This window comes from Melanerpes formicivorus, unplaced genomic scaffold, assembly GCF_026170545.1.
Source record: "Melanerpes formicivorus ecotype bairdi unplaced genomic scaffold, bMelFor1.0.p_v2 SCAF_13, whole genome shotgun sequence".
Classification (NCBI taxonomy): Eukaryota; Metazoa; Chordata; class Aves; order Piciformes; family Picidae; genus Melanerpes; species Melanerpes formicivorus.
This window is the reverse complement of record NW_027142365.1, coordinates 8,025,487-8,050,246: the sequence shown is the minus strand read 5'-3', so window position 1 is coordinate 8,050,246 and position 24,760 is coordinate 8,025,487. Positions and strand designations below refer to the sequence as shown.

The following is a 24,760-nucleotide window of genomic DNA, read 5'->3' as shown; positions in this document are numbered from 1 at the left end:
CGCTGCTTCCATGTAAGTGAAAGTTTGATTTAATCTTGCGACCTGTTGTGCTGGATTTGGCCAGGAAAGGGCAACAAATGCCCTGCACTACCTCTGAGAGTCATAGAATCACAGAATGGTCTGAGTTGGAAGGGACCACCAAAGGTCATCTAGTCGATCCTCCCCTGCAGTCAGCAGGGCCATCCTCAACCAGACCAGGTTGCCCAGAGTCATGATAAAGCTGATGCTGTTGCACTATGCTGATAGTGTTTTTGGCATGATTCTGTGCTGAATAAATCTAACAATATGACAGAAGCTGACATTTAAGGTTTTGCACTGTTTGTTCTGCTTTAAAAAGTTGAAAGGCTTAAAGATTGTTTTGGGTTTTTTTTCCCCAATGACTAGGCCAGCAAAAAAATTAATACAGGAGCTGAAATTCAAACTTATTTGTCTGCAGCTGTGTGACTGTGCAGAGCTAAAAATAAACAGGCTTTGAACAGGTGACACAGATAAGTGTGGTCTAATTTAGCTCTCTTTAAGGCTTGTTTTTCTCCTTCTGCACTGGCTGGCATGACCCTTCTCTCACATGCCATCACTTGGTCACAACTGTATGGCTACACCGTGACCACACCGTCCCTCCCTCCCATCTCCCCACTCTCTCGTGCACACTGTTAAAGCGACCAGGACTAGCGACAGTCTTTGGTTAATTATTATTAATGAATTAGTCTCTTCAATAACAGTGTCATTCACCGGACAGCTTCCAACTGGTCCTTCTCTTCCAAAACACCCAGCCTCCTCTTAACCTCGTGCAATAGCTTAGTGCCTTGGAAGCCACTCCCGCGGCCGTCGAACTTCAGCACGATGGCGTTGTGAGAGCTGACCATGACGCTTTCCCACGTCACCTCGAACCTCTCCGTTACGATCTGGCTGCCAGGTGTCCCATCTCTGAAACAGAATGGATTGGGTTTGGCTGAGCCCGAGTTAATTCTCCTCACAGCATCTTTCCACTTTAACTTTTCCATCTCTGCACTTCTCCAATCCAATTTGCAGAGTTCCCCCGCAGCAACCATCCTCTGCTACCAATAATCTGTCCTGGTTTAAGGCTGGAGAGATCCTCTATTGCCCCAAGAGGGGCAAAAGAATGATACTCACTGTACTGGGTTACACCACCCTGGTGGGGGGGAGGGTTACAAAAACCCTGCTTCCCCCAGGGGAGAAAAGAAACCTGATCCAGGTGGATGTGCTTTCTCCTTCCTGGGAGGAGAGGTCTCCTGAGTCTAAGTTGGTCTGTTCTGCTCCCCCTTCCTGTCCAGCAAAACTATAAAGGGGGAGTGGGGTGGTGGCAGCCATTCTTGCTCTTTGCTCCTGCCTCACCTGTTGCAAAGGACCCACTGCTGCTGCTGGCCTCCTGGCTCTGCCACGTGGTTGGGCCTGATCTTCTCCCTGCTGCATCCATGCTTCTCTAACGGATTGAAATCCACATACATTGAGGGAGATACAAGGCCATCCAAATTTGGGTTTGTATATTCCCCTATTCATCCTTATTCCTTACCCTTGTAAATCCCCCATTATTGAGATATATATATATATATTATATACATATATATATTGTTAAAAAATTTATTTCTCCTACTTCCAAACTGACTCCAGATTATTTTTTGGTAGATTAAACTCCAGTTAAGGCTTAAACCACCACACTCACACAAATGGATTGCAAAGTGATGGAAAGTTTAAATGGAAAAGCAATTGGTGTTTTACAGAAACTACAAAGCATAGTGGCAAAGAATCCCAAAGCATACAGAGCCCCTTACTGCACACCCAAAGACCTCCCAGCACTTCCCTTCTCCCCACCTGAGCATCTACCAAAACCCCCAGGGCTCTTTCTTCCCCCCTCACTGCTAGGCTAGTTTCAGGCTGGACAGATCTGAGACTGCCCCTCCCTTCTCCTCCTGGCATTAGGCTCAGTCAAGCCTAAGAAGCCTTGAGATACTCCCCCACTGTTACCCAATAGGAAGCATCTCCCACAGGAGCAGAGAGGGAAGAAAGAGGAAGAGAAAGACTTTGCAGATGAATTTATAGGGTGCAGGATTTATGGCTATGAAATACACTGTCCACCTAATGGGTGGGACACTTAGGACACCAGAGGTGTAACATGTGGCAGTAACGGGAGGCACCCAGTCTAAACTGTCACACAGAAATAGGCAGTGAGCAAAGGCAGTGGCACCAAATATGGGCCAAATGCCCTCCCTCCGCCTCCCATGGCAACATGGGCTGGCAGCTCCCACATGCATTGTAAGGCAGGGAAGATTTCAAGAAGTGGAGACCAGTCTCTGCAACAATAATGGGCAGAAGGCTGGGTGTGTGGGATGAGTTTTGGGGGTGGGGTGGAAGTTGCAGGTTGGTTTCTTTCTCCCTCCTTGTACAGGGACTATTGCTGAGCTAAGCTGGGCTTTGAATAAACCTAGCAAGCACAGCACTAACTGGGCAGGGGTGCAGAGTGTTCCCATTTCACACCTACTCTAATCTAGATCTATTTTCTGTATTCCCCAAAGAAGTTATTTTTCTGTTGGAGGGGTTTCTGTGAAGAGCCTGGCTTTGGGGTGCACTGGCACTGCCAAAGTATGTTGGATGAAGCTTGCAGACATTAATTGTCTTTCCTTTACTGGCAAGCACTGGGGTTTCATTTGCTGCCCTCATTCACCCAGCCCAGACTTTTCCTTTCCCACAGGGCTGTTGAGAGCAGCAGTAGATGGAGGTGTCAATCACTATTCTCACCACTGCTGCACACAAATACAGAGGGAAAAGACACTTTTAAAGCGATGAAACAGCCTAAAAATGCCCAGGTTGGCATTTGGAGGGGAAGGGGTGGGCAAGACTCCCTCTTCATCCTTTTGCTTAGAGCCTGATCCTGTGCAAGGCCACTCCTCTTGAAACATTGAGCCCACTTCAGCCAAACAGCTTGGAAAAACCAAGAGATGATTACAAGTAATATTTTAGGACTGGGATTACTGTAGAGCCACTGGCACCTCCATCTACTTCTTGTAGACAGACAACTCACTGTAGGATTTGAATGTGCATGTGACTTCAGGCATTTGCATTAATTCAAGCAAGACCCAGGCACATCCAGCTTCAGAGGCAGCCTAATCAAGTGCTGTTAGCTTGATGAGTACCAATCTTCCTCAAGCACTTGTATAATGAAGTACATTTTCTCTGCAGTAATTTTGTGATGTAACGACATGCTTATTGCAGTGTTTTTGTCCTTCACGGGGGGATGTGGTGTTCAAGCCCTCATGTGGCACTCATCACTCCTGCATGAGGCTTCTCTTTTGTGGGGTGTTCCCTGGCAGAGAATAAGTGAGGAAGTGGGACACAGCCAGGGCCAAACTGGTTCTTGCAATGTCTGACTTCTCTCCTCCAATCTCTTTCCAAGTTGCCAGAAAAAACTCAGCAATGTGTATTGTTATTATTAAACGCTGCATAAAGAAATACTCATCCTGCTATGCCTGCCAGGGGAAACCCTGCCTACCTATTATAAAAGCTAACATCACAGAGGTCTTTAAATGTTTCCAGCTCTCTCTTTACTGTCACTTCAGGGAACACTGGCACTTCCAAAGGAAGGATTGCTGCATGAGGGCATCTGAAAAATAAGCTGTAGTAAGGCTGACTGCATCCCACTCTAAAACTGCCTGTGAAGTTCAGGGTGAGTGACCTGAGCACCGAGACAGAAAGCCAACACCCATCTTTTATTCCCCCTCATCCTGTTTCTACCCCCAGAAATATGCAGTTACAAGTGTATGTGGAACAACCATAAAATCCTACAATTTACTCTGCAGGGTTTTACTGGGACACCCTCCTGAGAGCTGAAACCTTGGCTCAGACATGGGCGAGAAGGGACCTATGGCCAGCCTCTCCCAGCTCTGAGGTAAGACAGGGGATAGGGATAGTTGTGCTGGACTTAGGCATTAAAATGGTCTGACATTCATTGTACAAAACACATTTGAAAAGGCTCTGACCATAGCTGAGGTTTCCACACTGCCCTGATAACATACATAGAAAGAAAGGACGAGTGAGAACTTACACAACCAGAAGCAAGGGGTAGTGTGAGGCATCCGAGAAAGTTGCTGGCCTTAAGATCTGCATTGGCAATTCTAGGCAAAAAAAAACCAACAACCAAATAAATAGGAACATGTCTTTACTGAGGGAATGATGGTGTTACTCTAAAGACCTTTGAGGTGGTTTGGCCACTTATGAGTAGGAACAAAACAGCACTGGTGAATAACATCTTAGCAACACAGATGTTGTCAGTGAAAAGACCCACATTATGATAGCCATGGTGACAAGAAATGTAAATTGGGAGTACAGTGTGAGCTGCTCAGTCATGGATCATTTCTACAGCGTTCAATTAACATCTGGCAATAGCTATAATTTTCCTGTTTGGCAGCTGGGTGACTGATGCAGGCAGAAATCAATATTTCAGGCTAGCAGAGGAGCGGGAAAATCAGCGATGAAAACGATAATTTAAAACCCAATTAAGTCTGGTGGCTGGGGGAGAGAACAGGATTATTTTGCTGTAATGGTGTGAAGGCAGATAGAGAAACATGTGTTTTAATCCTAACTTCCAGAGGGCTTAATTTCGCTCTAAAGCAGGAGGTAGCCACGCTGAAGCCCGCGCTGTTATACTGGTACTGAATCAGAGTAATTGAGGGTCATGCTCACCAAAGCTTCATTTAACTGCTTCCTATGGCTTTGTACCAACAGCCAAACCCTCTGCCACACAAATGCTTTTTGCATTAGAGCACATTTAGTTTTAAATGTTAACTGCAATCCAGATTAGCAAAGGCCCAGCAATTAAATCGGTATTAGGAGTGTTGTCAGTAGATTAATACGCAGATTAACTGCGCGGTTTAAGTGGTTTGCTTTGCAATTATTGTCTGACACTCAGCCTAATTAGTTATTCCATCTGAATGCTAATGGCTGCAAATTGGATCAATTGGCCCAGGGACAGCCAAAAAAAGCCATCTCTTGACTTTAAATATAACTAAGCACTATGTGCAGTGCTCCCAAGGCTGTCCAGCCTAAAGCTTTTAAGATACAGGGAAGGGACGGAAGAGCAGCTGCACAGAACAGCTCCATGGCTGGGGCCAGCTCATATTTGTGACACCCACACATGTTTTAGGTTACATGACCAGAACTGCATTTCAATGATAGCTGCAGTTAAGAAATTTAGCATGGAGCTACTTCTAATAAGCTGCCACTGCCACTATGAATCGGCTCAGGTTGAGGATAGATGTGATCTTTATGACAGGCCCTTTCCCCGTCTTTTTCTGCCCTGGAACTACACATCTGTTCTCATAATTTCCTGCATTGGTTTATGTTCCTAATGCCCATGTGGCAAGCAGAACATTTTAGAGCCATTACGATCCTTTTCAAATGGCAACTGTCTCTCAGCCTTTGGTTCACCTTTTAGAGCACCAGGTAAATCAGTAACTTGTCATTCCTCACACCTCAATACTTCGATTTCACTGCATCTGATCTGAGAGGTACACTCCTTTCTGGCATAGGAAATATTATGGGTCATACTATGAGACCAGATTCTTCCAGTTGGATTTTGTTTGTTTGTTTTTTAGAGTTGCCTCCACACACACACATGGATTTTTGGGAGCCATTGCATGACTATGTGGATTTTCCACATACAGATAAGAGATCTGCTAACAGCCAGAGGGGAGGGGTTTAGGTTGTTTCAGGTGAAACTACAGAGACTGGCAGAAAATGCTTACATTTGGCTGTTTGCCACCAGGCTTTCCTCTTTCTCTCTGGCATATAGATACTTTAGGAGAGATTGTACAAATAATCTACCAGCTGCATATATATATATATATATAGATATAGATATAGATATAAACTGCTCCAAGTTTCTGCTTTCTTCACTCCAGGTGAAATCACCTGGCTTTTCTCATAAACCTGTGGTTTTTTTCCCCAACCCTATCAAGTGATGTGGCTTTCTCAAAGAATCCTGAATGGCTCTTGTGGTCTCTTGTTCATGAGTCATCTTCATTCACTGCAGCTCAGTAAGCCAGCAAGCACATACAGTAGCCCACTTCAAACCCATCTCATATAATACACCAGTCCAGCTAGGACAAATGCCCTAAACAACAAGGGCACTACATTATGTCACTTCCCAGAGGTTTTTTGTTGTTGTTTTGGGTTTTTTCAACAAAGAAAATTTTTAAAGGAAAATAGCCCACCACCCAGCCCTATCATTTTGTCTGTGTTCAGTTGCATCCTTGTCAAACCCTGTCTCTGTAATAATCTCCTGACGTAGCACATCCTAAGAGAGTGCTTTGCAAACTGTGTGAGTTTATTGAGAGCCAAAGTCATTTTTTCCTCCTGCCAGTCCATGCAGGATGACTGTATCATTTTATAGCAACAGCAGTGAAAAAGGAACAGAAAAATCGGAGACAGGCAAGGTGCTACTTACTGTAATCATCTATCTTGATTTCCGTGTATTCCACCTTTGGCATTTGCCTGTCATTTACAGCCAGCTGCACATTTTCATTTACCTCCAGCTCAAAAATTTCTGCAAGAAGGACAAGATCAGAAAAACTTTTGGCATGGTTTGTGAAAAAGCATTTTAACACTTTAGAGCCACTTTAACATTTGTAGCACAAGCTTCCTCGTGGAAGAATTCCCTTCTAGTCTAATCCAGGTTCTTCTTAGGCAGAAAGCTATATTCCTGAGATCAGTCACATTCAGCTGATTGACAGCAAATAGGAACACAACCTTCTGTGTTGAGGCAGTACTATGGGTCCCAGTAAGACATATACCCACTATCCATACTTGCCATGCAAAACTAGATACCAAATGAAGAAGTCCTCAAGTCCATGCCCAAGTTATACCTAATAAATGGGGAAATGGGAGGAGACCATGGAGGGCTTCAGAAGAAGGTGGTGCTGCTACACAAGAGAAAATCCATGAGAAGGAAAGACAGGGGCATCCTTGAGAGAAGAGTGGAGAGGAATGGACAAAGACCATGCAAGCCTGCAAAGTTAGGTTTTGGAGAGGTTTTGGCTTTCATAGTGTTTCAAGAATTGTTTATTTTGTTTGTGTGTCTTATCCAAGGACTCTCTGGGCCTGAAATAAAGGATGATTTCCTCCTTTTCAGGCTTTAACCTTCATTCTCCACATCCTGGTTATGTGCACCAACTACTGAACCTCTTCCAAAAAAAGCAGCCACTTTCAACATCAGAAATAAGTCCTTTCCAGACAGTGAGGAAAGGGCCCATCTTTGGGAGGCATTTCAGCTCATATATCCTAGGTGGTAGGAAATGTCTCCTGGTGATGGGGAGGCTCCTGAGCCCCATGGGAGAGGGATTCAAAGGCCTGGGGGATCCCATGCTGGTGGCAAAGAATTCCAGTCTGGGGAGCCCCTTACTGTGCTCATCCCCATGGCATCAGGCTGGATTTGAGCAAGGGGGAATCAGGGCATTATCTCTGCCACATGAATCCAAGGAGAGTTTGAGGTTTTGCACCAAATTATGTGTTTCATTGACTGTAACTTCCCTTTTGAGACACACTGATAAATAGATGTGTAACTGCAGCTCCTCAAATAAAGCTCGCAGTACCTGATTATCATGCTCTCAATTGCCCATCTCTGCTGAACAGGCAGGCACAGCACAAAACCATGCCCTTCCCAGTGAATGCGTTTCACAGATCTTTCAGCAGTAGCATATTGGTTCAATGACTATTCACCCTGCTTCTGAAAAGCCTGGCTCCCTCTCTATTGAAACCACAACCCCCACAAAAGTGCCAAAGCAACAGCTTATTACGTTTAGTTAAATATTAAGATTCTCATTTAATTATGGCACACACAAGTAGCTTTATCAGCAGAAAGGGGCTTGCCACGTAGGGGAATTTAGTCAAGCTGGTTTATTTGTTCATATAATTGCATTCACAGAAAGCCAGGAAGACTGTGGAGGAAATAAAAAAGATTGGCATATCTCCTAAAGGACTTTCTTTTCTGCTTCAGGACCACAGGGAGCTTGAGTCTGTGGAGTACAAATGGTCATTGCTTAATTAAATGTAAGCACGCTATAATATTCAGTGCAACTCACTATTATCAGATTATTGCAGAATACAGAGGCAAGCTCCCTTTATAGAGTAATGGGCTCATATTCAATAAGTAAATTCAGTAAGATGCATGGCCTTTATTCAAAAGAAAAAGAATGATGTGGGAAAAAAAAAAGGAATCAAGGGAAATGCTAATCATATGCAGAAAATCATGAATTTCAGCAGGGGGTGTGTTCTCTGCATGACTAGATCAAGTTCTCTATGTAATAACTGCTGCACATATGCATCTGTCAAAAAGAAAATTAATTTTGGTGTGTTTTGTGGCTTTTCCAAGCCCTGCATTTGCTGTTTCTGTTTTATAGTATCTCTCATTCCATTCACCCACAAATGTTTTAGAGAACTACCCCGGAGGCTGTAACACAGCTGATGAGAGGACTGTTCTGCACATGCTGCTACAGCCACTAAGCCACCTCCATGTCTATGGAAAAACTGACATTTTGTGTTTAAGGGGGGAAAAAAAGAATGTGACTTTGGAGCTGCAGGCCAGAGCTAAGGAACTCTCCTGGCAACATCCTCTGTGGGCCGAAGAACCTTGTAGGCATCACCTGGGCTGCCCTGGAGTTATGCTCAGCGAGGGCACTGCCGAGCCCAGGTCTTTGCTGGGAAGAAGAAGAGCTGATACAGCCCTGTGCACAGAGTGAAATATGAGCACTCATTGGTGCAGAAAAACTAGGGGCCTGCAATTTGCTTTCAGTTACTTTTCAGTGAGTTCAGTTACTTAGCATTTAGAGTAATTTAAAAAAGCAATTCTTGTATTTTTGTAGACTAGCTACAAGTGCCAGCTTCTGCACATTTGTAGCAGAAGTAGTTTCACAAGGTACCTGTGGTAGCTTTAGGCCATGCCTCTAAAATGTTGTAAATACAGCTTTCATTTGCTTCCAACTGAGTTAGTCTGGCAAAGTTCATGTTGGGAGTGTGGGGGTGGAATTTCAACCCACCACATTACCACACCAGCACATGGAGCTATAACCTCAGCCCACTACTGTCAGCAGCCAGAACCCTGGCACTAGTAAGAGGTCTTCTCCAGACGCCAGTCAGCTCCATCGCAGCAAGGTGATGGCAGGTGGTCTAAGGCATGGTCCAAGGTCTGTTGGGTTGCTTTGCTTTGGCAAAGCAGCAACCCTTAGAGGACAGCCATGCAGTAGTATATTTCTTTAACCTAAGCTGTTCCAAGATGCTGCTAGATTTTATGCATGTCTTTATCTGCAAATAAACATTTTAACTGGGGGAAAAAAATAGTGGAAAATGATGGGAGGAGAAGTTCTAGTTAAATGTACAATACTTCTCCTTAACCACACTTGACAGTAGATGGAACACTACTCAGTATTTCTGTTTTAATGACAAAGGAGGCAATACACCACATATTTGATTTTAAATTTGATGTTAAAAAATGCAATCAGAATTTGGGATTGCACTCAACACATCTGTGACCGTTTGAGGTCACAGCATCCTGCTTATAGGCAGAAAATGGAATAAACCAGGCAACTCACAGAAACTGGGTAAAGCAAGATGGATCCTGTGGGGCTTTTTCTTACATGTCTTGTTGCCACAGGAGTCTTTCCTTTGACACTTACCACCTTCAGTGGGAAATGAAGCAGCCCAGCATCTCATAGCAAACCTTTAGTTTGAGTCAGACTCCCTGGTTTGCTCTGTTCCTTTGCAGAGGCAACATCACTCAGTTGCTGTAAATCTATCTGAGCTGAAATGATTCCCAAAAACCTGGCCATGAACAGATCAGCTAAAATAGAGGTGGTGCTTATCGTTTGGATCCTAACAATGCCTGAAGTCCTTAACTTAGGGACTGGGCTAAATTCTACTTTAAAGTGAAAGAGAAGGATCTACCATCAAAGCAACAGAAGCAGATAAATCTTGATTTCACTCAGTCCCACACCCTGCTTTGAAATTTCCTGAGATTCATGAGAGAAAGAAGCACCTTTAAGGCCTACATGGAGAAGAGACAGAGAAGGGCTCTCTGAGGCTTTGTGCCACACTGACTTGTGGTAAAAAAAAAATGATCTTTCTGGATAATTTGTTTTGCTACATGTGTGAACCCCACAAACCCCTGGCTCTCTGGGATCTAGAGAGTCCTAACCAGTCTGGCAATGGCTACAGACAGTAGCAAAGATCTGGAGTAACAAAAAAATCCTGTATTTGTAATAACTCCAGCTTCAAACTGATGGAGATGTGAATCATTAGCATGAAAAAGCCTTGCCAAACAATAAGTGCTACAATCCCCATGAACAGATCAGGAAACCAGGCAGAGGTACAGCTTGTGGGGCTTACTCCTCTGTGTTATCTCTCTCAACCTGATAATCCCTATCAGAATGATTAAAAAAAAAAAACCCATAAAGCTAGATATTTGTTATTTTTGAGTAGGACATAAATGAATATTTGTGAAAGACTAAGAAAAAGAGAGAGTGATCTGCGCAGTACAGTTGTTACGAAAGTTGATGAAAAACATCATGGGCAAACCACTGCCCTCACAACCCAAAGAGAAAGCTCTTTGTGATAGCAGCACAAGAGCTCTGTGAGTCCCTTTGATTTGCAGAAGATTTGGATTTAGGAAGAGTCTGGGCTCCCCAACAGTTCAAGTTCACCAAAAAGCAGATATGGCTTAGTGTCCTGCCTGGCTACTTTTCTCTGAAGAATTGCAAGGTTCAAGTCGATTCTTACTCTGTGCGTTGATTGTGCTGTGAACAGTCACCATCGGGACTCGGGGACCTTGAAGAGAAGAGAAGAACTCAGTTAAATATCTACTGAAGCACACACAGATGTACATGAACCTGGCTTTGAATTCCACAAAGCTGAACACTCCTGAGACTCCCTTTCCATGCAAGAGTAATCTAAAAAGCAAATCACCCTGATATTAGAAAGAGTCGGTGAATAAATGACAGTACTGTAGACTCCAAGACATGTGAGGCTTCACAGCTCTTTCCCCACGGACCACTAAATGCATCTTTCCCTAATTTGTAAACATTAAAATTAGCACAAACACAATTAAATCACTTGCTTTGAAAATTCTAATGACATCCAAACATCACAGCACAAAGCATTTACATTTTGTATAAAGCATTTACATTTTGTATGCCACGGATAAGTGTTGCTGTTTTGCAAATGTTTTGCCTTGTTTTGCATTTTTATTTATTTTGGTGTTTTTTTTTAAATGAATTAAATTGTTAAAAATGAATTAAATGCCAGTTTGGCTTTCACACTATAAAAGGCCACTTATGCTGTCTTAAAATGCAGTGTTTGAGTACTGAAATCAGTGAGCGTTATAGAAAGAGGATTATCGTTACTATGCAATGAACCAGTGAACCACAGAATCCATTGCCATGGGATGCTGCAGTCTGTAGGAGGCTGTAGTCTTTACCACAGGCTGCTTGCAGGATGCTACAAGTGGTCTGGATTCAACTTGTTGTTAAGACAATTTGTAACTGTCTGTACAAAAGACCCACGGAGGAAAGGTGGTTAGAAACCATTTTCCTACTTGCTTTGACCCTGACAGTCTAGTGGCATACTACTGGCATGAAGGAACCTGCCTCTGAGCCACACTCAATATCAAAGCTTCAAAATTAGACAGCTTCCAGAGGCTTGATATTCACCTAGATCCAAGCCCCTCTTTGATATCTTGAGTCCTTCAACTTACAAGCAAATCCTGCATTATCACCAGTCATGTGCACCAGAAATTTGTGTAGGGCTGGTTGAGAAGTCTTTGAAATGCTGTAATTGACAGGATGCACACAACTGGCAGCAAACAATGGGTTATTGTGAGTCAGCCATACTGGCTCCATCAGTCAAATAAGTCCCTGAGTACAACAACAGATTTTGGGAAGATAGAATCATGTGAATGTTTTCCCTTTGCTGCCAAGACACAATCTGCCATTGCATACAGTCAAGAGTTTTTAACGTAGAATTTACCTATAGAGAGGAAGCAGAAAAATGTTTTAGTTATCATTAAGCTGACCAATTTGACTTCTGTGTCCTAAAAACTGAGAATGTTCTTCATGAACAATCAAATTCCTTTACACCATTTACAGTGAGGGTGGCGAGATACTGGAACAGGTTGCTTAAGGAGGTTGTGGATGCCTCCTCCCTGGAGCTCTTCAAGGCCAGGTTGGATGAGGCCTTGAGCAATCTGGTCTAGTGGAATGTGCCCCTGCCAATGTGAGGGGGGTTGGAACTAGATGATCTTCAAGGTAACTTCCAACCCAAACCATGCTATGATTCTATGATTGTCTCAGAATACAGCTGAGTATAATGCACAGAGGAAAATGAGGCTTTAATCACCAGGATTTAGCTGAATTTATCTTTCGGCTACCAATATACACTGATGTGCTGATCATATTTGTTTATAAATCTGCCCTGCTTTCCCCCTGCAGTCTCACAAGCCAGTCTGCTGGAAAAACAGCAGACCTAATAAGCAATTCATCATGGCCATGATAAAAATCATCCCTGAAAATAAAACAGTCCTCCCAAATGACTTTAATCAGAGCTAGAGCAGTCCTTTAATTAACACAAAAATGCCTAACAAAAAGAAAGGAATAAAGAGAAGAATACAATGCACAGAAGCCTTTTGTTTTCTAATGTATTTTTTTCCATTTTTTGTTTTGGCACTAGAAAAATCTGTGGAAAACAAAAAAACAAACTGCCAGTTTTTAAAGTAAAACAACCTACTTGCATGCCACACTACATCTCTTGGTACACACATGTAGAAGAAAGTCTTTCCACACTCATGAGTCAAGTACCTAATGCTTGACAGGGATAGAATGAAGTTCTTGAAATCAGGAAGTGTATATTCATTAGCTGCCTCCTCCACTTTATTGTTAAACCCATAACTGTGTGACAGTCCCATTACACATGCCATCTGGTAAATGCCATCCACTGTCATTTGCAGATCGGAGAGTGAAACCTAATTTGTTCAATGAACTGCTGGGAGCTGACAGAAGCAGAGCGAGGACATCCTCTGCTCCATGTCTCCTCTCTCCAGAGCCTTTCCAAATGGGTTTTGACTGTGACTCCTGAGCCCTGGCACATTCTGCTGCTTCTGTTCTTTAATGAGTGCTGATGAACACCTGTGTCTACCTGTCCCCCTTGGAAACTTCACAAACACTCTCACCCTTGCTTACAGAGGTCCTGAGTATTTAGGAGCAACAGGTGCAGGGTAGACTTCAGTAAATAAAGCAGATGTTGAACTGCTTTGTCCCAAATGTGAAAAGGTAAGAGAGACCCAGAACATATTCCACAACCTGGGTGAGTGTCCCCTAAATCATGGGCAGATCATTTTACTGCGTGCTGAGGAGACGATGGTGTGGTGGATTTCTTTCCCCTGGTCCTTGCTGCAGCTGGGTATTTACAAACCACTGTCATACACCCTGAGATGTATGACCTGGCAGTGCTGCTCCCTACCATCTCCTCCAAAATTTTTAGGATGTTAAGAGGCACCTTTAAGGGCTCTGTGACCCCATTACCCTTCTCTGCATCCCTCTGGCAGGAGCAGGATGCTGCTGGAGCGCTATCAGCTGGAACTGCTTCACTCAACTTGGAAGCTCTGCTCCCCTCTTCTCAACTCCATCACTGCACCAACTTTAGTAACTTGACACCAGTTTTCATGCCTCTGCTTCACTTATGAATCATGTTCATTCCATGACCCTATGACTTATAGTTTCAGAGAAAGGGACAAAGCAATTGACAGAAGAATTTTTGTATGTATAGACATACCCTACAGTGGACAGACACACAGTTAATAAAGCAGCATAAATCTGTAGTTACAGGAATTAGGTTTTCACTTAGTACAGTTAAAAGTCTGACTTCATCATAGAACCTTTGACTTCGAAACCACTGCTGCCATTATCCACGCCAGAACGAAATTAAGCCATATCACCACAATGACATGGGCAAATTTATCATCAAGGAAGCACTACCTGCTGTGATCTGAAAGCGCACAGAGAGTCTGTTCCCCAGTAATTTGACAAGAAAAAAGTATGGCTGTGGTTTGTCATCAATTTTTAAAGCAGCTTTCCTTATTATTTCCAAGAGCTTAAATGCTCTCAGAAAGAATCTGCCTATGCTATCTAAGCAGGGAGGTGTAGATTTCCAGAAGAAAATATGGAAAATCATACAACTCGTAGCAAAATATTTACCAGACATTCTGTTTTGTCATACTTTGAAGAGAATATGCCACACTTTTTCATGATCAAAACAGCAGAAGGAATTGTAACAGTTACAGCTTTGAAATTAAAATAGTGACTATGAAAAGAATATGACATAAAACTGAGAACAAAATAATGTGTTAAAAAAGGGGGAAAAAAAAAGAATAAAGGAAAAGAAATTGTTTTATTCTTCTCATCCAGATTCTCAAAGGCTTCACTGTAGCAGACAATTTCAGTCCAGAAGCTAAATTCACAGTGTGTAAACAATGAAAATTCAAATGCTCTCTGCCAATGCCACCAGCATATCTCTTAAGCGCTGATGAATGATTTAAAAGAGCAGCTGCAAGCGATGGGAGCTGCGAGGTTTGGCTCTGCACAAGTGAGATAATTGGCAACAGCCCTTCTCTGTGTACAGATTCCAGATCTCTTTATTTGCTAAGCCATGAATTATTTATACCTGCTGCATAAAGTTCATATGTTGGGGTGATATTATCAGCCTAATAAATAAAGACATGGAGAGCTCTGTGAACCACTACTTACAATTAAAACGTTTTCCCATTTACAGTATTTTCCAGTCCGTGCTACAGACAGATGTTCGTGCTGTTTGCTTTGGCAACCTTGTTGACACAAACATCAAACAGATTTGTGCTGCTCTTCACCCTCCCCAAGGCATTTAATTTTTCAATCTCATCTTTACATCTTCAGATGTAACTTGTCTTGTGAAATAATCAATACTGGCTTGCCTGTTCTCGGGCAACGCGCAGGGCTGCACAAACCACGCTGATGGTGCAGCTTGTTTCTGCCCATCTGATATTAGCAATAAGTGTGATGCTTTATGTAGAGCAGAAATAAATCTGGTGGTTCTGGGGCAGCTTTGGTTAGCAGTGTCTAGAGGGAAAATGAGCAAGAGATTTGTCCTTAATTATGCTACACAGCATAGATCTGGTGAGTTTGTCACAAGGTTGCTCAAGTGAATGAGCACAGTCAGGTCCCCAGCCCAGGATTTTGAGATGTGCCTATAAACAATGCTGTGAGAAGCTGAGCTGACACTCACCTTGAGTACTGTGCCCAGTTCTGTGCCACTCAGTTTAAGAAGGACATTGAGACTCTTGAACGGGTCCAGAGAAGGGCAACGAGGCTGGGGAGAGGCCTCAAGCACAAGCCCTACGAAGAGAGGCTGAAGGAGCTGGGATCATTTAGCCTGGAGAAGAGAAGGCTCAGGGGAGACCTTATTGCTGTCTACAACTACCTGAAGGGTGGTTGTAACCAGGAGGGGGTTTGTCTCTTCCCCCAGGCAACCAGCACCAGAACAAGAGGACAGAGTCTCAAGCTGCACCAGGAGCAGTTTAGGCTCGAGGTGAGAAGAAAGTTCTTCACAGAGAGAGTTATTAGCCATTGGAAGGTGCTGCCCAGGGAGATGGTGGAATCACCATCCCTGGAGGTGTTCAAGAGGGGACTGAACGTGGCACTTGGTGCCATGGTCTAGTAGTCATGAGGTCTTGGGTGACAGGTTGGACTTGATGATCTTTGAGGTCTTTTCAAACCTTGTTGAGTCTATGAAAAAAAACCAACAAACTGGCTCCATCCCACTGTCTGTTCTTTAGCACAGAAGAATATGGCACCTGGGTCTGAGAAGACCCTCCCTTGCTTCTTCAGGTGAATCTGTCTTATAGAAGTCTTAACAAACACCCTGTAAATATAACTGTTTTCACCAGTGTAATTCCTACTGGTGGCTCACTTAATTCCTGCTGGTGTCTCCTTTTTCTGGTAGGCGCTGCCCTCTAACTTGAAGCTATGCTGGTTGTCACTTCAGCTTTTTAGGTTTGCTTCAATAAGCTGTTTTCTACTAACCACAAGTATTCTCATTATAGTTAAAGAAGTCATGTGTCCCCAAATGTCTCACTGAGTATTATAAACTGGATTATCCTAGCTCCCTTCAGTAAGAGGATGTTCCTTTTCCTCTCCTTTAAGAGTGTTTTATATTCAGTTCCTCCCTGGGGACTTTGGGGTTTGGATTAGATGAATTTAAAAGGTCCCTTCCAACACAAAACTTTCTATGATTCTTAAACAGAAATGACCAGAACTCTGCTGCAGAGAATGTCTTAGCAGGTCCTTATACAGTGAAACTCCTACTTGTCCAATTCTACAGAACATTATTTATCTGCCCCATCCTACAAGAGCATTTGCCTTTCCCATGCTCCCAGCAGGCAGGCAGTTTGCAGACATCCAGTGATCAGCATTGGCTACTCAGGCACCCATCTGCTCTTCTGAGGCATTTCTAACTCCTGAGCTTCAAGCATACAAGACAAATTCTTGCCCTGAGTGACTATGTGTTTGATTTTGCCCTTTGTACTATTAATTTCTCCCACTCCAGCCCTGCAAGACAGCCAGCTTCTCCAGCATTTCTCTTTGCCTTCTGATGATGCTTATCAGCTTTGTGGCCTCAATAAATTACATTAGCAGAGTCCAGCTTTGGATTCTCAGGCTTCCAGGGAACAATCAAAGTAAGGTCCTAATAAACCCTGCTGCTGATCTCCAATTAGCCTTATATTTCTCTTCATCATAATCTACTGCCTTCTTTTATTTAGCTGGTGCTTGACCTTTTAAAATTCTTTCACTAATCCCCATCCTCTCCTTCTTAATAAATATCATCCAATGAGATATCAGAGTGAGCAGAGTGAAAGCATTTCCTTCCTTTCATGAGGCTTTGGCTAATCCAACAATACATGTGGATGGTTCCTTCCAAAGAGGAAGGTAGAAAACCTACAACCTTCAAGAAACATTGCAGGTACATTCATCCATTATAGCGATAGGATCAGCAGTAAGGAGGAGGTAGGTTAGGAGAATTTGCTTGTAGAACTCCTGAACCTAGTAACAGCCCCATAACTATGCCTGGAGACCTAAGTACCAGAGGTAAGAGGGAATCACTCCAACTGATGTGGGGATCACCAACTTCTCAAACGGCTATGATACCTTGTTGCAGTACAATGGTTCAGATCCACAGATAGAAGAATTAATCTTAACAGAGAAATCCCCATACCCAACTCTCTCTTTCCATCCCCCCACCCCCCGTCAATTTCTGTTCCATTTCTTGCTATTTGTAATTAAAACCCTCATTGAGTTGTCCCCTTTCAATTCAATTTTAATCCAGGTTTTCTGCAAACTTTGAGAAGAGGTGAAAGCAAAAAGTTTAACATTTGCCCCTCTTCTTAAAATACAAATTTCCTACTGGATTAGTACATGCTAATCCTAACAGAAATACCATATGTGAAGGAACATGCCTGACATCTGCATCCCCTGCTCACCTTTGACAGTCTCTGGATAGTTCAAGATGCTTAGGGAGGCCATACTTGGAAATTTTCAAGACAACCCTAGACACAGCCCTGAGCAACCTGGTCTGAGAATTTCTCTGCCACTGCTTGGAGCAGGAGGTTGCACTACAGACCTTCTGTGGTTCTTTCCAATGTGAATTCTCCTATGACTTTGTGATTCCATGATTAAAATGCATCACAAATGACAGTGCCATCATGATAGACAGACTGTACAGCCAAGCCCTGATTGGGCTGTGGAAGGGGAAGAAGAGTGCTGCAGTCCCTGTTACTCCTCACAGCATCTCTAATAAACACACTGTTACTGTGCCACTTAAAATTCACTAACACCAACAGAATAAAACCCCACTGCATATTTTAATGGAATGAAGCTGGAGGTGGGGAGATTCAGGCTGGAGGTGAGGAGGAAGTTCTTCACCATTACAGTGGTGAAGCCCTGGAATGGGTTGTCCAGGGAGGTGGTTGAGGCCCCGTCCCTGGAGGTGTTTAAGACCAGGCTGGATGAGGCTCTGTCCAGCCTGATCTAGTGTGGGGTGTCCCTGCCCATGGCGGGGGGGTTGGAACTAGATGATCCTTGTGGTCCCTTCCAACCCTGACTGATACTATGATATTTTGGGTTTGTTCCATTAAAAACTTAGTATAAAGAGATTGAGATAATCTCTATTTATGCTTTTATCATGAACAAAATTCTCTTGCATCTCAACAAAGATAACCAAGGTAGTTAAGTAATAACCAATATTGGATATTAACTTTACAAACCACAAAGAACTGATAAATAACATTGCTCTTCATTGTTTGGTCATGATGCTCTTTTTGACTCATGGGTTCTCATACTGAAATATATATCCTTAAGGTACTGATTATATTAATAAGGGACAAAACAAGTGTTGTGCAAACAGAAAACAAAAGCCATTAATAAACCTTGCAGCTGGTCCAGCTGGCAATAAAACATAAAAAGGTGAAAGAAGCAGTTTTCCTCAGAGGAAGCTTTAAATCTTGTGGGATGGTAACATCTGTACTATCCACTGTAGAATAATGAGTTCAACCAAGGTTGCTCATATAGCTGGAAATAGCGCACATGCACCCTAGTCTCAACATGCAGGAGGCCACTGCCTGATTTGTGAAGCTCCATTATTTGAAGCATTGAAGGAAGCCTGTTGTCAGGGTCATTTATCTCCTATGAGTGGAGTTCAGATAAAATTTTATATATATGGAATGACCAAGAGACAAGAGCCTTGGCTGTAAGCAGATGATAGATCACCTTCCTCTGGGCAATGTCAGACAGCTCATATTTACAAGCAAGAGTCAAAAAGAGAACAGGATCATAGTATGTAAAAGCAAGGAATATGTAGTGCTTTGCAGAATAATGTGATTTTAAAGGGAACAGGAGTTTCACTTTCATTCCACATGCCCTGGAACTCTTTATTAATTTCATTATTAAATATTAATGCATATTTCCCCCCCCCCTTGTTTTATGTCACCGAGTATTTAGGGGTACTTTAAACATCGTTAAAGATGTATAGCAATACAGTGAAACATTTTATAGCACAGAAGAATGGTCTACTTGAAGGAAGACAAAATGTACCTGGAACATCCCCAAAAGCCACCATTTAAATTAATTTTAGATTACTTGAACAACTGTGTCATTAAGAGCTGACAGAAAAGAAGTTCTGTTTCGAATTCTGAACCACTAACAGCATTCTCTCTTTTCCTGGAGAAAATGTTCTTCTGGTACCTTCTGTTTGTGGAAAAGGGATTTTTCCATATCAGCCTGCTATTTTGAAGTCATATGAGGATGTGAGGCAGAGAGAATGGGCTCTCCCCACTCCCATCCTGCTTTTACCCATGGGATTTCTGACCCATGAACTGCACACAAAGGAGCTGAGATGCAAGAGCCAACCTCGGCTGTTAAGTAAGAAAGGGAGTCAAGTGAATGCAAATGTGAGTTATATAGTAATTATAATATAAATAGGGCCCAGAGATTAAGTCTGTGCATGCTTTCAAACAGCAGAAACTAATTTAAGCTTTATAAGCCTCAGGAAAAGTTCCAAAAGGTCACAGTTTGCCTGGAAGCACTAATTACAGCATCCTGCTACCCAGTATACAAAAACCCAAGTGTTGTAATCACCCTTGTATAGGAAACCATTCTGGCCACAACAGATAACAGTCGCCCAGTGACCTAATCTGTCTTGTAGTCTTTGTGGACATACAGTGCTGTGGTTCTCCAAGATGTGCAGAAGCAAAATACTAAAAAGTGCTTTGTAGGTTATTGCATTTCACAGCAAAGCAAAGTGAGGCATAGAAAGCTGCCATCAGTTGGTATAGCAAGTAGAGACCACCTTCCCCTGAGCCGCCTCCTCCTCCCAGTCACCACCTGGAAACTATCACTATCACTTATGGCATCTGCTGTATGGGAAGTATTTATAGATGGCTCCTAGCCTTGGCTGGAGTCTTCAGAGCTATTGACATGACTACACTGAAATGGGGTTGGCAGCTGGTGTATGCCCCATTAGTAAAGTCTGGGAAGCAACCTTTCACATTTGTGTTTCTGTTGTGCTTCTCCATCCATAAGCTCTTGGCTTGGTCAGTAAAACTCTCCAGCACTAGCAGTTATTTCAGCATCTAATTAAGTCTCTTTAGACTACCTCAATGGCATCATTTATTATGATCCTTGCCAAAGGTCACCTGAATTGCAAAGCTCTGGCTCTCTTAGCAGGACTAGATGCACTTAGAAAGCATTTACTTGAATTTCAGTAAGAAGTGCTCTGGTGACTCTCTAAGATGCTTTGCCATTACCATGATGGGTAGTTTTATGATATTAATAGTTGACACTAAGTTCACATGCTGCAGAAATATTGCCAGGCAGCAGGCTTCCTATGTAAGTAAGTTTAAGGAGGGATCAAATGTAGGTATTCCCCTGCTATACATTTAGTGTCTGTACACACATCATCAAGCTTTCCTCAGATGTCCATTAGAGATATTCTAAGCCAAGTGGAGTGCTTACCTGGAGAGGTTAAATAGGAACTTCAGCTTCTTTGTCTCTCAAAAGCAAGAAAAAGAGTTTCTACCTATTTAACCTGGGTATTATCAACAGAAAACCCTCCTAATGAAACACTCCCCCTGTAGACAATCACTCTTTTCCCTGTTCAAAACCTTCTTACAAGATCAATACCTCCATATCACTCACCAGTGCACACACATACATGCCTAAGGACCCTCCAAACAAAAAAGAGCTGTAGGATGATATTCCCCCTCACAGCTGCTCTGAATCTCCCTGTTCCTGACACATTCACAGTGCTCTAAAAACTTCTAATACATAATGATGTGCTAAAGCCAAAATGGGTTATAATATTTTTCATAACTGCTTTACTGCTGCTGTAAATCAAAAGTCAATCCCTTGTTCAGGAGACCATTGTCTGTCTCTAAAGGGCCTGAGCAATGTTGTAGTGGCACAGGAGGCTGGGCCAATCTTGCGACTTGTCAAGGGCTGCTCTGCTGGCTCTGTGTACCTCCAGCTCCTGTGGTGGCTGTGGAGAATTAAGAGCATTCAGCACTGAGGAGGACTGTCCCCACACTTATTAAGGCCTGTGAAGTAATTACAGGGTAGTTATTGAATTGCTATTGAGACAAAAGTTTGTGTGATGCTGCGAGCTAACAGCAAAGGTGTGCAGCCATGCCTTGTTAACTCCTCACTCCGCTATGATTTAATCACTTTACATGCTGGTTTTGTTACAGCAGTGCTCTCCTGCATACTAATAGTTGTATTTCTGCTGGGAAGGTTTTTCTGCAGTGAATAGACTGAAGGTTCACCAAATGTTTCAAAACCACTTTGGAAATGTTCCATTCAAGGAGCCTCTATGCCCTTTATTGTCACTAGACATCTGAGCACTGAAGTCTGTAATGGATTTTATTTTCACACCACCTCTAGGAAGCTGGAATTACAAGATCTGTTTGAGTTCTCAAAAAGAGATTGTGACAGAGAAAGAAGTCAAGCTCATGTGTCTTAACTTGCATTTTGCAGCTAGCTAGGACTTCTCCAAACATCTTTGAACTCTCTGTGTCTAGATACAGGCTAATAAATTAAAACAACTACCATAAACTCCACTTGACTGTAGGTGTATATGTCATAGGTGTGTGAATTCAACTCTAGATACACAGCATCCAACACTACTACACAGATAACATGGTTACTTTGCTGCAGAAAAAGAAAGCAATCCACTTAGGTTTTGCAGATATATTTGCCTAAAAACTGAGCTCTGAAGAAAGGCTGAGGGACTTGGGACGTCCTAGCCTAGAGAAGAGAGGACTGAGGGGGAATCTTATCAATGCTTATAAATACAGAGTGGGTGATAGGCAGATGGGGCAGTCTCTTTTCAGTGCTGCCCAGTGACAGATAGGACAAGAGGTAATGGGCACAAAATTGAACATAAGAAGTTCCATCTAAATGTGAGGAAGAACTTCTCTGAGGGTGGTAGAGCACTGGAACAGGATGTCCAGAGACATAGTGGAGTCTCCATCTCTGGAGTCATTCAAAACCCACCTGGATGCCATCCTGTGCAACCTGCTCTAGGTGAACCTAGGGGTTGGACTAGATGATTTCCAGAGGTCCCTTTCTTTTGGAGGTGTTCAGGAGGAGACTTGATGGGGTGCCTGGTGCCATGGTTTAGTTGTTTAGGTGGGCTGGATTGGATGATGGGTTGGACACAATGATCTTGAAGGTCTCTTCCGGTCTGGTCTGGTCCATTCCATTCCATTCCATTCCATTCCATTCCATTCCATTCCATTCCATTCCATTCCATTCCATTCCATTCCATTCCATTCCATCTCCTATCACTCTGTGATTTTGTGAGCTGTTTTATAGTTCATAAATAACTAAATATATCCAGGGAAGACCTAATCTTGATACTTTCATTAATGCTTGCACCAATTTTACCTCTGCCTAACAACTTAGAACAATCTGGTTGCAGGAATGCTATTGATCAGACTGGGACATGCAAGATTTCTATAAGGCCATACATTAGGAACATATACTTGGGAGACAAAAAGGTTGCTTTATCAACTCGTGCTTTATGAATGTCAGAAATCTTACATCAATTTACACAGCTCCTGGTGTCTGCTTGTCCACAGCACAAAAAAAATTGTCTCCAGGTTCTCCATTGCTTTCCAGGGATGGTAGGTCTGGCCCAAATGGCACAGGTTAAAAGGTCTGATTAAATGAAGGAATTGAGAAAGATGTAGAAAGAGGTTCATTACTCTCCTGCCTGAAGGCATGAGCCAACCTTTTATAGCAGGAGCTGGGCAGACTTGTCCCTGATGGGTACATTATTGCAAAAATCCTGAAGAGAGCAATTATGCACCATCCACACTGACATTTCTGGTCTGTTCCTGTAGCCAATGGTGCTTTTTCTTGGAGTGCTATTTTGCAATATGAGGAAGGAAATAGGGGTCATGATACCTGACTTACAATGTGGCCATAGGCAAACCATTAATTGCTGCTGCAGCTCTGCTCCCCACTTGGCAAAAGCCTGAAACTGATCATGTAGGGAAAGGTTGCAAAGGGTTTTACATAGCTTCCTGGAACCCAAATTAAACAGTGCAGTACTTATTTTACCAACACTCCTACTGCATCTGCCCTGTATCCTGATCAATCTCAATATGGCATTATCTTGACATGCTAAATAACATTAAGCTCTTCCTGTTCAAAGAGACATAGATGTACAAATTACTGCCAACAATGTCTCCATGATGATCACCATATTAATGGAGAAGCTGAATCAGAATGTGATTTGGTTCACTCAGTGAAAGACAAATATCCTGGTCTTTACTGAGGCAGCAAGGATTCGGAGATTTTTATTCAGAGAGCAAATCCCTAGCAGTAGAAGCCTCTGTTTAGTGGTTGGGTTTTGTTTGTTTGTTTTGTCTTTTGTTTTTTCTTTTGGTGCTGAATATTACAGACAAAAATTTCTCATGAGTGACATGTTAGAACTAGTATACCTCTGTGAAGATATTGGGTGAACAGAAGCGTGTCCAGAGAAGGGCAACAAGGCTGGTGAGAGGCCTTGAACACAAGCCCTATGAGGAGAGGCTGAGGGAGCTGGGATTGTTTAGCCTGGAGAAGAGGAGGCTCAGGGGAGACCTCATTGCCCTCTACAACTACCTGAAGGGTGGTTGTAGCCAGGAAGGGGTTGGCCTCTTCTCCCAGGCAACCAGCACCAGAACAAGGGGACACAGTCGCAAGCTGCGCCAGGGGAGGTTTAGACTCGAGGTGAGGAGGAAGTTCTTCACCGAGCGAGTCATTCGGCATTGGAACGGGTTGCCCAGGGAGGTGGTTGAGTCATCAACCCCGGAGGCATTCAAGGGGAGATTGGATGTGGCACTTGGTGCCATGGTCTAGTCATGGGGTCTGTGTTGATAGGTTGGACTCGATCCTCGAGGTCCTTTCCAACCTAAGTGATACTGTGATACTGTGATATATCTCTAGAGTTCGAAGGATTTTCAGGGAAGAAAGTTCCCCAAACTCAGCATTATAGGAAATGCAGATGAAACTGACTGAATCCCTAAGATGAATGTGAAGGGAAAAGAATGTGAAGGGAAAAGAATGTGCTATTTTGTTACAGTGAAATTCATCAACAAGCCCAAGCACTTTATTGGTTTAATTTAGCTTTCCTTTGGAATGCATTTGAGCCTATCCAAAGCAGCTGGCAATCCCATGAGACAATAAAAGACTTTTCAAAATAAATATTCTCTAAAAAGACAAAGTCTTTATGCTGTAAATGGCATCTAAGTATAGCCACAATACCAGAAACAATGCCCAGAATTTTATGTTTACTGACATTTAAGAAAAAATCATGGGTTTTAAATCCTTGAGCTGAACTATGCCAATGGTAACAGTGCTGGATGCTGCTATCCACCCGGCTGCTGGCTGAGCTTATCTCATGCTATACAGCACTGAGATATGCAACACATGAGGCTGCATTAATGACCTAATATTCCTACTCTCCTGACCACTTCCAGCCTCCCTTAAAAGTTCTTTCCCAGCCCCTGCCCCCAGGAGTGCTGTTTAGGGATTTTTAGCAACGAGGACACAATCTCAAGCTGCGCCAAGGGAAGTTTAGGCTCGAGGTGAGGAGAAAGTTCTTCACAGAGAGAGTTGTTAGCCATTGGAATGTGCTGCCC

At 43.0% G+C, this 24,760-nt stretch overlaps 1 protein-coding gene across 3 annotated transcripts in view; it reads right to left on the bottom strand.

Moving 5' to 3' along the window:
* Positions 1-24,760, bottom strand: part of DPP6 (dipeptidyl peptidase like 6) — a 527,947-nt gene that overhangs the window by 8,280 nt on the left and 494,907 nt on the right. For all 3 annotated transcript variants that reach the window (XM_068145994.1, XM_068145993.1, XM_068145995.1), the window contains exons 17-20: positions 10,780-10,827; positions 6,458-6,556; positions 4,058-4,127; positions 730-924 (exon numbers count right to left, since the gene is read on the bottom strand). In XM_068145994.1, the coding sequence (XP_068002095.1) occupies positions 730-924; positions 4,058-4,127; positions 6,458-6,556; positions 10,780-10,827 (412 nt within the window). The remainder of the gene's footprint in view (positions 1-729; positions 925-4,057; positions 4,128-6,457; positions 6,557-10,779; positions 10,828-24,760) is intronic.